Raw genomic sequence first — 12,487 nt, forward strand, 5'->3', positions numbered from 1 at the left:
GCAGTTCTTGGACAGAATGAGCAATGGGCTAAGCATGAAAACTTAAATGATATTGAATATTGAAAATATAAAAATAAAGACTACTACTATTTTCCGGACTAAAAGTCGCAGTTTTTTTCATAGTTTGGCTGGTCCTGCGACTTATAGTCAGGTGTGACTTATTTATAAAAATTAATTTGACATGAACCAAGAGAAATGAACCAAAAGAAATGAACCAATAGAAAACATTACCGTCTCCAGCCGCGAGAGGGCGCTCTATGCTGCTCAGTGCTCCTATAGTCTACACTGAAGACATAGAACGCCCTCTCGCGGCTGTAGACGGTAATGTTTTCTCTTGGTTATAAATAAATGCGACTTATAGTCCAGTGTAACTTATATATGTTTTTTTCCTCATCATAACATATTTTTGGACTGATGCGACTTATACTCAGGTGCGACTTATAGTCCGAAAAATACGGTAAGTCAAAATAATAATGAATACTTTAATGGTATATAAATAATACTAAAATAACACTGCTAAGTAGGTGGTTCTTGGCCAGTATAAGATATGCTGACAAGACTTTAGTCTAAACATTTGGCTCAATGAGACTATAAAGAGCCCAGCCTGTGGCACGAGTCCATGTAAATGTACCTTGCCCCATTATCTGGATCTATTAGCAACAAGCATGAGTATTGATCACACTACTAAGCATTAGCTAAATTCCCGCACTCACAATACTCAATCCCTCTCAGCAAGTCCTGGAAGTAGAAGCGTGCCTGGTCCTCATCCAGGGGCTTATCAGTAGGAACCTCCATCACTGCTCTGCAAACACATGGGGAACGAGACACAGTTTCTCTAGCAGAGTGACACTAGCACAGCATGGGCCGCCGCTACAATCAGAAATGACATGCTTACTCACCCTCGCTTGACAAGCTCAAACACTGTGAAAGCACACAGGAAAGTGTTAGGATGCTGTGCATTACCCTATCTGACTTCACATACATTTAGCACAGAGAAGTAGAATTAATTGTGCATGTGCAAGTATGTAGCATCTGCCAAAACAATGAGTATCTGGCCAGACTTACCCATGTACAGATGGTCCTCACTTGGATCATCCAGCACCTGCACAAAAAAATCAAAGAGGTTTAGAAAGGGAATGGAACCAGTAAGCATAGACCTTATATTATGCCATATCTGATTTGATGTAAATGAAAACAAGGGTACGAGGGATAGAAATTCAGTCCAATCAATATGACAGACTGCATCAATGTCAATGTGCATCAACATTTAATTATCACAACACATCAACATCTAATTATCACAACCCAGTTTTTTTTGACTTCCACTAGAAATTTGCTGGAAAGCTTTCTTTCAGTGTTTTTATTGGCTAAATAATTGGCCAGTACATATCAGTACACCGCAAATAATTATTTTCTTAATCAGTATTTGTCATATTTTCAAATAAAAATATTTACAATAAGTTGTTTTTCCTAGTATACTTTTTTTTAAGCATTAACCACAATAAATATTTTTAGATTTCTATTCCTTACTGCCTTATATATATTCATGTCCAATTTAATTTGATGCATGTCATTTTAATAGGAAGAGTAGATGATGGGAAACCTGTATGAAAATAGTCATTATTGTTTAAAATTCCACTTGGTTGCACTAGTGGTGCATAAATTACACACTAAAGTCTGGAGAAACAGGTTGCATATTGACAATACAAACACCCACCTCCACAAGCTTCACCACATTAGGGTGATCAAGCTTCTTGAGGATAGCTATCTCCTGGTAAACACGCTCCAGAGGCCCTTTGGGCTGAGGAGGGCCCTCAGGGGCCAATTTTGCCCCACGAGGAGGAGGTCTGCCTGTTTAAACCAGCACAAGAGGAAATCATGTGAAAGGCTGAAGTATTGGGCATTCTGCTAGCTGATGAAACTGTGCCCCCAACCTCACACACACACACACACATACACACTCACACATACACTCAATCATAAACCCCGCTGAGCGTTCCATCTGCTTTAAAGCAGACACTTACGCGGGAACCCAGCCTGCCTCATCAGTCGTTTCTTGGACAGCACTTTCATGGCCTGTGGAGAGTAGTGAGAATGAGTGAGTGAGAGCAGATATCCAGTGTCATTACTGGTGCTGGGCGACATATGCCCCATTCTACAGCCAGTACAGAGAGAGGGCTACAACTGCCCCCAAAAATATATATATACAAAAATAAATAACATTTAATCAGAAAATTGAGCAATTTTAAGTTAATATTTAATGTAATATTACAGCTACATATTATTATTATTATTATTATTATTACAGCATGTTCATAATCACTGTTATCAAGATTGGGATATTCTATTAAAACAGTTTTAATTAAATTATTCATCAAATACCAACAATCTTTTTATTTTATTTTTATTTTGCTGCCATACTGTATATTGTTGGAGTCTACAACTGCACAAAAAGTTAAGATAAAATAAGCTATAAATAATTAAAGAGAAATGAATACGAATAAAAAAAAAAACATTAAACCAATATATTATTACTATTTTTACTGCAATAATGCTAATAATACAACTAATATTAATACTACTATTATTAATAATAATAATTAAGATATGGATATTTAGAATTAATTTAGTCAACCGTGAGAACAGAGATAAAGTAATTTACAACTATTGATAATTTAGCTAGATTATGAGGCCATGGGTTTAGTTAGTTTGTTGCACTAGTGCTAAAATGCATTGTACTCCAATTAAAATCACATCATAAATATTATTTTATCAACTTCTTCATGGACAGTGTCTATGTGACTATTTTAAGACTGGCTGCTGAAGGCGACCTCAACTAGGCAATCATCATTTAAAGCTTACTGATAACACTAGCATGTTGGCTCTTTACTATTCACACATGAAGTGTGTATACAGTTGTGCAAGATCATGAGACTGTGTCACTCACATAGTATGTGTTGTCGTCTTCATTGTACGCCAGCTTGACAACTCCATAGGAGCCCTTTATCAGGAAAACAAGGTGTGTCAATCATGACAACTAGTACCTGGATCAAACCGCAACACGGACACACTCAGTAACATGCAAAACTGTGGGAAACAGGAGGCTAAAGTGGCCAAGCATTTGTGCCGTTTGATTAACTGGAGAACATGTAAACCAAACTAAGCCAGTAGGCAACAGCCGGCATCATGATGAATGCCATAGACAGGCATAATACCACGTCTGTTCTGCCTCCATCTCCCTCAAACCTACACACACACACACAGGTCCCAACTGGGATAGCAGATTGCCGTTCCAGCAGGGAATCCAACCCTTTAGACACAGAGATGAGAGCAGAACAGGAATCTCCCCATCCAAGCTGACAGTTTTCCATGCCCTCGAACAGAGATGAAGCTTAGTGGAACAGCAACAGTGAAAGCACTTCAGTGCTCCTTTCACTTGCATCACTGCATTACCCTATTTATTGCTTTAGAATATTCACTGCATGCACCTATCATATTGTACTCTTCTTAGAAAAAATTTACCATGGTTATATTATGGATCACATGGTTTACAAGGAACTTCTCAAAGTACTATGCAACGTGGCATTTAAATGATTCCATGTCCAAAAAAAAGATTTACCACATGGTTCCAAATAATTACAGTATTCATATAATCTGAATTTAAAACTCTATGGTATTACAATAATACCCTGTTAAAAAGAGGTGGAGGGAGACTACTGTCTGTGCAAAATTGATTTTGAACAGTCAACAGCCACATTCTATTTATTTTTAACAATGTAATGTAAATAGTTATCTCTTGTATTGCTGTATTTATAATTTTCATATACACTATAGTTTAAAAGTTTAAGTTAAGTAAACATTTAATTCAGTAAATTTAGTTTTGAATACCTTTGTTTAGCAAAAATGCTTAAATTGATCAAAAGTGACAGTAAAGATGTAATATGGCACATTAAACATTGATAATAATAATAATAAGAGTAGGTTTCCTGAGCACCAAACTCAGCTTTGCCATCACAGGAATTAATTACATTTCAAAACATATGAAAACAGAAACCCAATATTTCAAATTGCAATATTATTTCACAATTATTACTGTTTTAAAGTTTTTTTTTTATAATAAATGCAGCCTTGATGAGCATAAGAAACTTCTTCCAAAAACATTTACAAATTTTAAAGACCCCAAAAATTTTATGTGTATTTATTTATTTATTAGCCAAGATCCAGAAAAAGTCAAATGTGGGATAATTTCATGTCGTTAATTTTGCATTGATGACCAACTTTATGCCTCACATATTTTGTTACTTTACACATTTTTTGTGATTTTTTTTTTTTTTTCTGCAGCAAGGAAAATAGCTCAAATTAATCTTTCAGCAAAGTATACATTCATCCCAGCCTTGGCAGGAAATGATCTATACATCAATAATAAATGAAAATTAAACATACCTTTCCGATCTCATCTTTCAGCTTGTACTGGTTGAGCTGCACGCAGTCCTTTTGAAATAAAGAAACAAATGATATCAATCAGTGGTACTGAGGTCTTCTTTAAGGAATTGTAGTCACTGGAGAAAGACAATTACTTCAGCCTGTGTGGCCAAAGACCACAGCAAATGCAAACTTGATTCTCTCATCAAGAATGATGCTGGCAGCATTCCAGGTTCAAAGAATCAAAAGCATTAGCAGAAGTATTAACAAGGGAGTATTTGAGCCAGGGTTATTATAGTTAACTAAAAATAAAAGCAATTTTAATTGAAAGTTAGCTTAATTTGAAGTACTAAAATAACTAAAAAAAATACAAATACAAATAAATAAAAACTATATAGACAAAAACTAATAAAAATTGCAAAAATACACTACAAAATTACTAAAACTTTGAAAACAGAAAATATTTTACAAAATGTTATTGAATTCAAAATATTAACAAAAAATATAATAGCATATCAGTGATACTAAAATAACACTGACTTGAACCGAGAAAGGTACACAAGCTAAAGCTACGCACAGACTTGAAGCCAATCCAGAGAATGAAGAAAAGGAAATGTTCTCCTCAAAGACAACATCAGTTCTCACACAAGCAGCTCAAATGATCTCAGGCTATTTAAAATGTCGTGATCACAAGCAGCAATTTCTAGCCCCATTGCTTTATAATGTATATTTGATCAATTATCTTAAAATATATTTATTATGTAATATTTAATATATATATTTAATATTATTTTGAAGTAATTTATATTAATAATTTAGCTATTAAATATTATATAATATTTTATTTAAAGGTTTAATTGTTTGATATTTTTGTTAGGGACTCCACTAAAGTTGCTATTAACTCCGGCCCCCTACCTGCAGGTCTGTGATGGAGACACGATGAGACTCCACGGTTGGTCTTCGAGGGAGGCGTGGAGACGAGTGAGGGGAGGTGATTGGCGAGTAGGGCAGCGATGGGTAAATATAGCGTCCGTTCAGCCCTGGAGAACCACAGGGCGATGAAAGCGTCTGCGATCGTTCCTGTAGCGACAGCTTCCTGTCGGAGAGGCTGAGTCTACCTCTGTGCTCCTGAGGTTCTGGGGAAAGCGCTTCCAGGCGACCAAACGTGTGGGATAAAAGATCACAGGAGGCCATACGGAAGGGCGGTACCAGACCTGACAACGTCGTCTCTGGCGTTTCCGTGCTGTCCATGTCCTCCACCTCCTCATCCTCTCCGCCCTCCTGCCCTGAGCCACCACTGGGCTCATACTCTGTCACCACAATCATAGACTCCATCTCGTTGGTACAGGGGCTCAGGCGCGTGGATGGGGAAGGGAGCACAACACAGCTCCGCAGCAGGTCAGGCAGTGGCTGATTGGGTGGCTGTACCGGCTGAATGGGTGGAGCATGGCCCAGAGCGGCAGGGGGATCAGAAGAGGGCCAGGAGGAGACACAGGGAAACATAGTGTCCTTCCCAAACACCTCTCAGTAGCCCCTCCATCAACACCTTGCAGGAAAAACAGAGTTAGGAAATGTTAGACTTCATACAGAATGCCAGCGCACATACTACCCACAGCTTTTGACCAATGAATTTCCTTGACTTTGAGTATCATTTGAGAACAGGCAGAATGATTACTTTACATTCAGACAGAAAATAAACACAAGTCAAGTTAAAAGGCCCTTTCAATCAATCAACAAATTTCAACCAATCCCCAATATTTTATAATGTGTATTTTATATGTTATTTATTTAATATAATTATTAGACCTATTATGTAAATATTTTATATTTATATACCGTATTTTCTGGACTATAAGTCGCACTTTTTTTCATAGTTTGGCTGGTCCTGTGACTTATAGTCAGGTGCGACTTATCAAAATTAATTTGACATGAACCGAGAGAAATGAACTAACAGAAAACATTACCATCTCCAGCCGCCAGAGGGCGCTCTATACTGTCTACACTGAGCAGCATAGAGCGCCCTCTCGTGGCTGTAGACAGTAATGTTTTCTCTTGGTTCTTGGTTCTAAATAAATGCGACTTATAGTCCAGTGTGACTTATATATGTGTTTTTCCTCATCATGACGTATTTTTGGACTGATGCGACTTATACTCAGGTGCGACTTATAGTCCAAAAATACGGTAATAATTAGTATTGTTAAGTGTCAAATAATAAACTGATATTTTGGATATGAATTATGAACTGTTATATAAATATATAAATGTATTTTTAAATATTTGTAGCATATTTGAGTTGAGCATAACTATATTTCTATTTTTTATTTCCATGACTTTCACAAGGCTGCGCCATTTTACAAATTCCTGATATTTCTCGTTATGATATATACAAGTATTTATGAATTCTAAAACATTTTTTTGCAGATATTGCCTCTCGTATAGAGATCACAAAGTGCAATGTATATGTAAATACATACATAACAAACACACACACACGCACGCACGCACGCACACACACACACACACAGACCTCAATTCAACACACAAAAATAACATTTTCTAATTTCCATACAATTTAAAATTCTACAAAAATTACTATTTCAAAATTCCTTGATATTCTTGTGTTTTTCCCTAATGCTAATTATAGTAAAAGCCTAACTGGCAACAAACTTTTGACTCAAAAAAAAAATTTCAGGTCATTGTTATATAATTATATTACACTGAAAATAGTTTACCTGTACAGATTGAATACTGAATACAGCTAATAAGCTTATAAATATAAAATGTTTCAGACGTTATTCATGGAAAGCCTGCCCGCAAGATTACATATCTCCATTCTGCTCTGAGCCTCAGTTTTTCATGTAGTTTCTTTTTCAGATTGGAGACTCTCTGTGTGTGTGTGTGGGAGAGGTGTGGGTCTGGCAGAATGAGAGAAATATAAGCAGGTACAATAAAACAGACATTCAGTCCTCTGAGGGGTTCAGAAAGGAGAACTAGTGTGGGCTGGCCCACCCCCTCCATGCGTCCTCATTTCTATCGCTCGCATTCACCGAGATCCACTGCAGCTTGGTTTTTCTTCTCTTTCTCGGTTTTGTTCCCTGTCATTTCTTCCTCTGCGATCGAATCTCTACTTATGTTTTTGCTGTAATATCATCTCGGGGCCCTGGCCTCCGTGTGTTCTCCTGTCAAAACACCCACACAGCTGGAAGACGGTGTTCTCCCTCCCTCATTCAAGAACACTGTGGGAAAAAAGCCTTTTTTCTCAGCGTTCCTCATCTTTCACCCTAAATAAGAATGCAGAATGCACTGATGAAAATTCAAGATTTTCTATCTAAAAATGATACTTTCTCACAAATAAATGTCACTTTCATACTGTGAATAACCTCCATTCTCAAAAATCTCCATTTGGATCAAAAATGACATTGAAACAAAGACTCATGCCATATTTATAGACCAGAATAGAATAGAAACTGGGTAAACTCTTAATTTAAACCACTTAATAATCATCCAGAACATTCTACTACCCCCAAGCAATGTGCTAGAAATCATCTTTTGGAACACCTTAGAAACAATATAAGTGTCAACCTTTGTATGGTTACGCAAGCACCATTCACATTTATGCATAAATCATAAAAATCCTGCTTATTTTGTTTATTAAACTGTCTCTTCCCATCCATCACCTACTGAGACATTCAGCCAGTAGGACAGTGAATGATGGATTTTAGATGACATTAATATGACAACAAGTGACAACCAAGTGATTGTAACATCACGCAAGATGATATGTGCAACGTATTGTGTTATAAATATTTTTAAAACACAGATCACCAGTCAGGCAGACAATACTGTTAGGCTGATATTAAACTTATAATGATACTTATAATAAACTTACATTTATGCAGTACATTTTCAAATCATTTTCACATTTTACACCCAGTACTTTTTTTTCTTTTTAATCCCCACAAATCATAAACACTTTCTCAGAGCAAGCCGGTCACAGAATCTTGGCAAAGTGACATCACTTTGCACAGGCCCCTCCCACGACTGTTGACGGACACTTGAGTGAGCTGTAAACAGTCTGTCCTTGTTTCGACGCCACAGCAGGTGTCTCCTAAGCAGTTGAGGTGTTTTGTTGTTGGATGTCAGAATGAACATAGCAATCGTCATTTACTACTGACATCTAAGCCGCTGAAGATGAACCGGATTATTTTAGTTTTTATAGGGAATATGCCATCCGATCTGCCTCTGTCTGCACAAATCATTTTACTCCAGATTGTTTTCAGAACAAGGGAAAATTCAAGGCAAGTTTTGCTAAAAAGTTCATACTCCAGGATGGATCAGTACCCACTGTTCGTGATCCAGTCCCACACTTTATATTTCTTATGATTATTTGCAAATCGTCTTTCCTCTTCCACAGAAGGGAGTGGCGGAGTGAGCAGAGCTCATTAGCATTTAAAGAGACATGCACTGAAATGGGTCGCTGTGTACAAAGCTGTTTTTGACAAGGTAAAAATTGTGTTGGTGTACACAACCACTGAGAATTTTTAACCAAAATATGTTGCAGACAGTTCATGAACACCCTAAAGAATCATACCAATTTGTGGAAAATGGGCATCTGATGTCCCCTTTAATGTCAGATCTATTTTAATCTCTGGTGTTTCCCTGGTGTGGATGTCGTTAATGAATTCATGTCCTCCCATCTCTCAACCTCAATGACAAAGAGACAGCCCAGCTAAGAACAGAGCGGCCAGGCATGCCCGACCCATTTGTCAGCTCAGGTGCTAATGGCGGGATGATGAAAGAGTGCAGAAATTCAGAGGGATTGATGTGTCCTTATCCAGTCAGAGCATCAGGCAACTATCTGAAACTCATGTGGCAGGATTACAGGTAGCATGCAAGCATCTATGACAGCACGAAAAACCCAGAGTCTCACGTCCTCTTTTCAACAATAGGAAATGCACGGTAGATGTGGGAAAGATGTGGCCTGACTGCCATGGTATAGGCTGAGCTATTTTAATCTGAGAGCAGTTTCCACATTCTTCTATGACCTACTTCAATCTTTGATGGATTGCAAACCAAGTGTTTCTCCTTCACATGCCCAGCCTACCAAATACATGCAAACCTCGTTTGTTATGGAGACTCGGACTCACAAGCATAAGATCTCTGGACCCCCACAGCAACAAACGGGGTCTACATTAAAGAGTTTCCACAAAGGACAACATCAAATGCATAAAAAGATCTACCAACTCGAGCCCTTAACCAAGATAAACTCCAGCAAGAAACCAATTTTACCCAAGAAACAAAACAGACGCAGCCTTACTCCAGATGACTTCACTCTCTAGTTGTCTCTACTATGGTGAGATGCACAGGGCATTCCCCAGGGAAAGGGCTCCACAGGGGAAGGACTGTCTGGGACCATCTGGAGTGTTCAGCATTCTTTGAAACATCAAAAAACGTTTTGCTCTCTCAATACCATCTGCATTGTGCTGTTGATCTCCACACTCAATGATTCTGACTCTTCATTCAGTTTTATAATAATGCCCTGAAATACTTCAAGCGAGATCGAAGAATGAACTTATGTGACACCATTCCAAAATCAGATCAAAATGAAGTTTGTTTGGAGTTCAAAACAGCTTGCCAAGGTAAATTCTCTGGAAGAGTTTGCTCTGGCTTGTAAACACCTTCTAACTACCGATGCTCCATGGGCGATTACAATACCACTGATCTAAATATATGACACACTTGTGACTGACAGGCGACTGATCCAACACAAAATATACTTCTTTACGTACATAATTATGCAGGTAATATAAAACATTAATATATATCTGGAATTGGTATCTGAAACTGATTTGTACCATAATACCACAGGGCTCTAGACTAACTTTTTGCACTGGTTGCACTGGTGCGCCTAAGTTCTTAGGTGCACCAGCACAAAAGTTAGATACAATAAAAAAACAATAAAAAACTATTTGATGCAAATAGTTTCTGAATATTTTTTAATGAATATAAAAAAAGGTAAACTGTGTGCCGTGTGTGTGGCAAGGCCAATGCATTAAAACAGTTCAGTTTAACCACCATTACTGTGCTTGCTTGTGCGCGGCTTTAATTTATGCGCATGTGCGCGCACACACACAGCACTCGCACACAGAGATCTGAGATTCAGAAGCTCATAAACTTGTCAGTGCTGCCATGCGACTTTTATTCATTGATCCTGAATCGCTACATTATATTTTTCAACAACAAGGGGGCAAAAATGCTTCATTGTTTGCAGAGAGAGACAGACGCAGATAATTTATGCATCTCTCGGCCTCTCTCAAAAATTTTCATCACTGTAAAAATTTCAAAATGTACGTCAGTACGCAGTTTTCCCTATTGCTCGCATGCCAGCGATTATCTGCATGCCACTGTTGGCACGAGTGTCATTGGTTGCCGACCCCTGGTTTAGTACAAAGGGCGGAAAGCCAATCACACAGAGTACATTTTACATTTAAAAACCATGAGAGGCAGTGGGATGGGGAAAACCCCACCAAAAAGTCTTGGGATATGCTTTTAAAAAGTTGAACTTACATTCATTTTACATGGCTTTCTGAACATGCAGCTCTCCTGTGCGAGATGCGAGTGCAACGGTGACAAAAGATGTCCCTCTAGAAAATGCGTTAAATATGCGTTCTGTGAACGGCTTGGTTTCAGTTTTGATGTAAACAAGATCAGTGTCTAGATGACATTGATGTTCTCTTTTTTGGCATTATTTTGAAAGAACATCGCAGCAGCGCTGAACGGCTGGTCGCACCGGTGCGACCTCTGATCTTTCTCGTCGCACTCTAGAGCCCTTTGCCATAATATGTTTGCAGATTTTTAAGAAACATGCTAAGTTAACATACTTGTTTATGTAAAAAAAAACAATGCTAAAGTCAGTTATACTTCTTTTAAAATGTACATTCCGGGCCGGAATGTCGGTCTCTGTTCCAGTATCCAGTTTGTATTTCAGCACCCCGGGTTGCCAGCTGTTAGAAATCACAGCGCATTTAATTTCATTCATTGTCAAGTTCGTTCGTTCCTGTTGGTGTCGTCAATCCGGTAACCTGCGTGTGTCAAGTCTGAGCAGGAGTGGCCCGGTTGAAAAAAAAACCTCTCCAATATTTTGTAACCCGAATTTTAACAGCATGTAAACGTAGTCAATGGTTCTGTGAAGATGAAAATTCCTTTCAACAAAAAGTTATTTAGATTAGTCTAAAAAAAATATTAAAATATTCTTACACTAACAAAGAAGTTTTTCTTTGAAGAACTGTTCACTGAAAGATTCTTTGGGGAACTCAAAATGGTTATTCTGGGGTTTGGTTCACGATTTATGTTCAAACTGAAGTAGTAATTCTAACTGAAAGCGCCAATGACACTGTTTTATATGTTTTTATGAAAAGATCTTCGCCATGAGTTCATTGGGGCCTTTACAATGAAATTAAGGGGCAAATTATTCAGGAGGGTTTAAAAGCAGAAATGTTCAGCTCACATTTAAACTTCTGAGCACAATTATTATTTATTTGAACTTTATTATTATTATTATTTATCCTAGTGAAATGCCTTGTAACATAGACTCATATGCAAGTGCATTAGTGAAAACACATTTGTTTTTGTCCAAACTATGGGACTAATTGAAATAATTTTCTCTCAGACTAGGTTATATTGAATTTGAAAGCAGTTTAAAAACAAAAAGGTCCACCACACTTTATACAAGCCTGTGGATATTTTCCATACCCATGCGTTAGCTGTAAGTTGCATCTGATCATGTTCCATAAACTAAGAAATGAAAAATGATAATCATATTTTTGCACATGAAGCCTGACAAATAAAAAAACAGCCAAATGTATCCAGTTCACCCACAGCTAGATTTCAAATCATACCCCATTGGCTCATTCCACAGGGAAAAGCCCTCCAGAGACCATCTTATGCCACGCTCTCAAAACAAGGCAAACTATTTTAGACACAAAAACCCAAGCAACATGAAAACACAAGTCAGTGGATACAAAATATCATTTGTTAAAACAAAGCAGCACAGCTGACATCTAAT

General features: G+C 37.7%; 1 protein-coding gene across 2 annotated transcripts in view; it reads right to left on the reverse strand.

The window, feature by feature from the left end:
* LOC113064135 (calcium/calmodulin-dependent protein kinase kinase 2-like) overlaps positions 1-12,487 on the reverse strand; it is a 31,052-nt gene that overhangs the window by 7,289 nt on the left and 11,276 nt on the right. For both annotated transcript variants that reach the window (XM_026234723.1, XM_026234722.1), the window contains exons 2-9: positions 5,338-5,968; positions 4,444-4,491; positions 2,948-3,001; positions 2,025-2,076; positions 1,718-1,851; positions 1,066-1,102; positions 900-921; positions 714-802 (exon numbers count right to left, since the gene is read on the reverse strand). In XM_026234723.1, the coding sequence (XP_026090508.1) occupies positions 714-802; positions 900-921; positions 1,066-1,102; positions 1,718-1,851; positions 2,025-2,076; positions 2,948-3,001; positions 4,444-4,491; positions 5,338-5,925 (1,024 nt within the window). In that variant the 5' untranslated portion in view covers positions 5,926-5,968. The remainder of the gene's footprint in view (positions 1-713; positions 803-899; positions 922-1,065; positions 1,103-1,717; positions 1,852-2,024; positions 2,077-2,947; positions 3,002-4,443; positions 4,492-5,337; positions 5,969-12,487) is intronic.

The sequence above is a fragment of the Carassius auratus genome, chromosome 46 (assembly GCF_003368295.1).
Source record: "Carassius auratus strain Wakin chromosome 46, ASM336829v1, whole genome shotgun sequence".
NCBI lineage: Eukaryota > Metazoa > Chordata > Actinopteri > Cypriniformes > Cyprinidae > Carassius > Carassius auratus.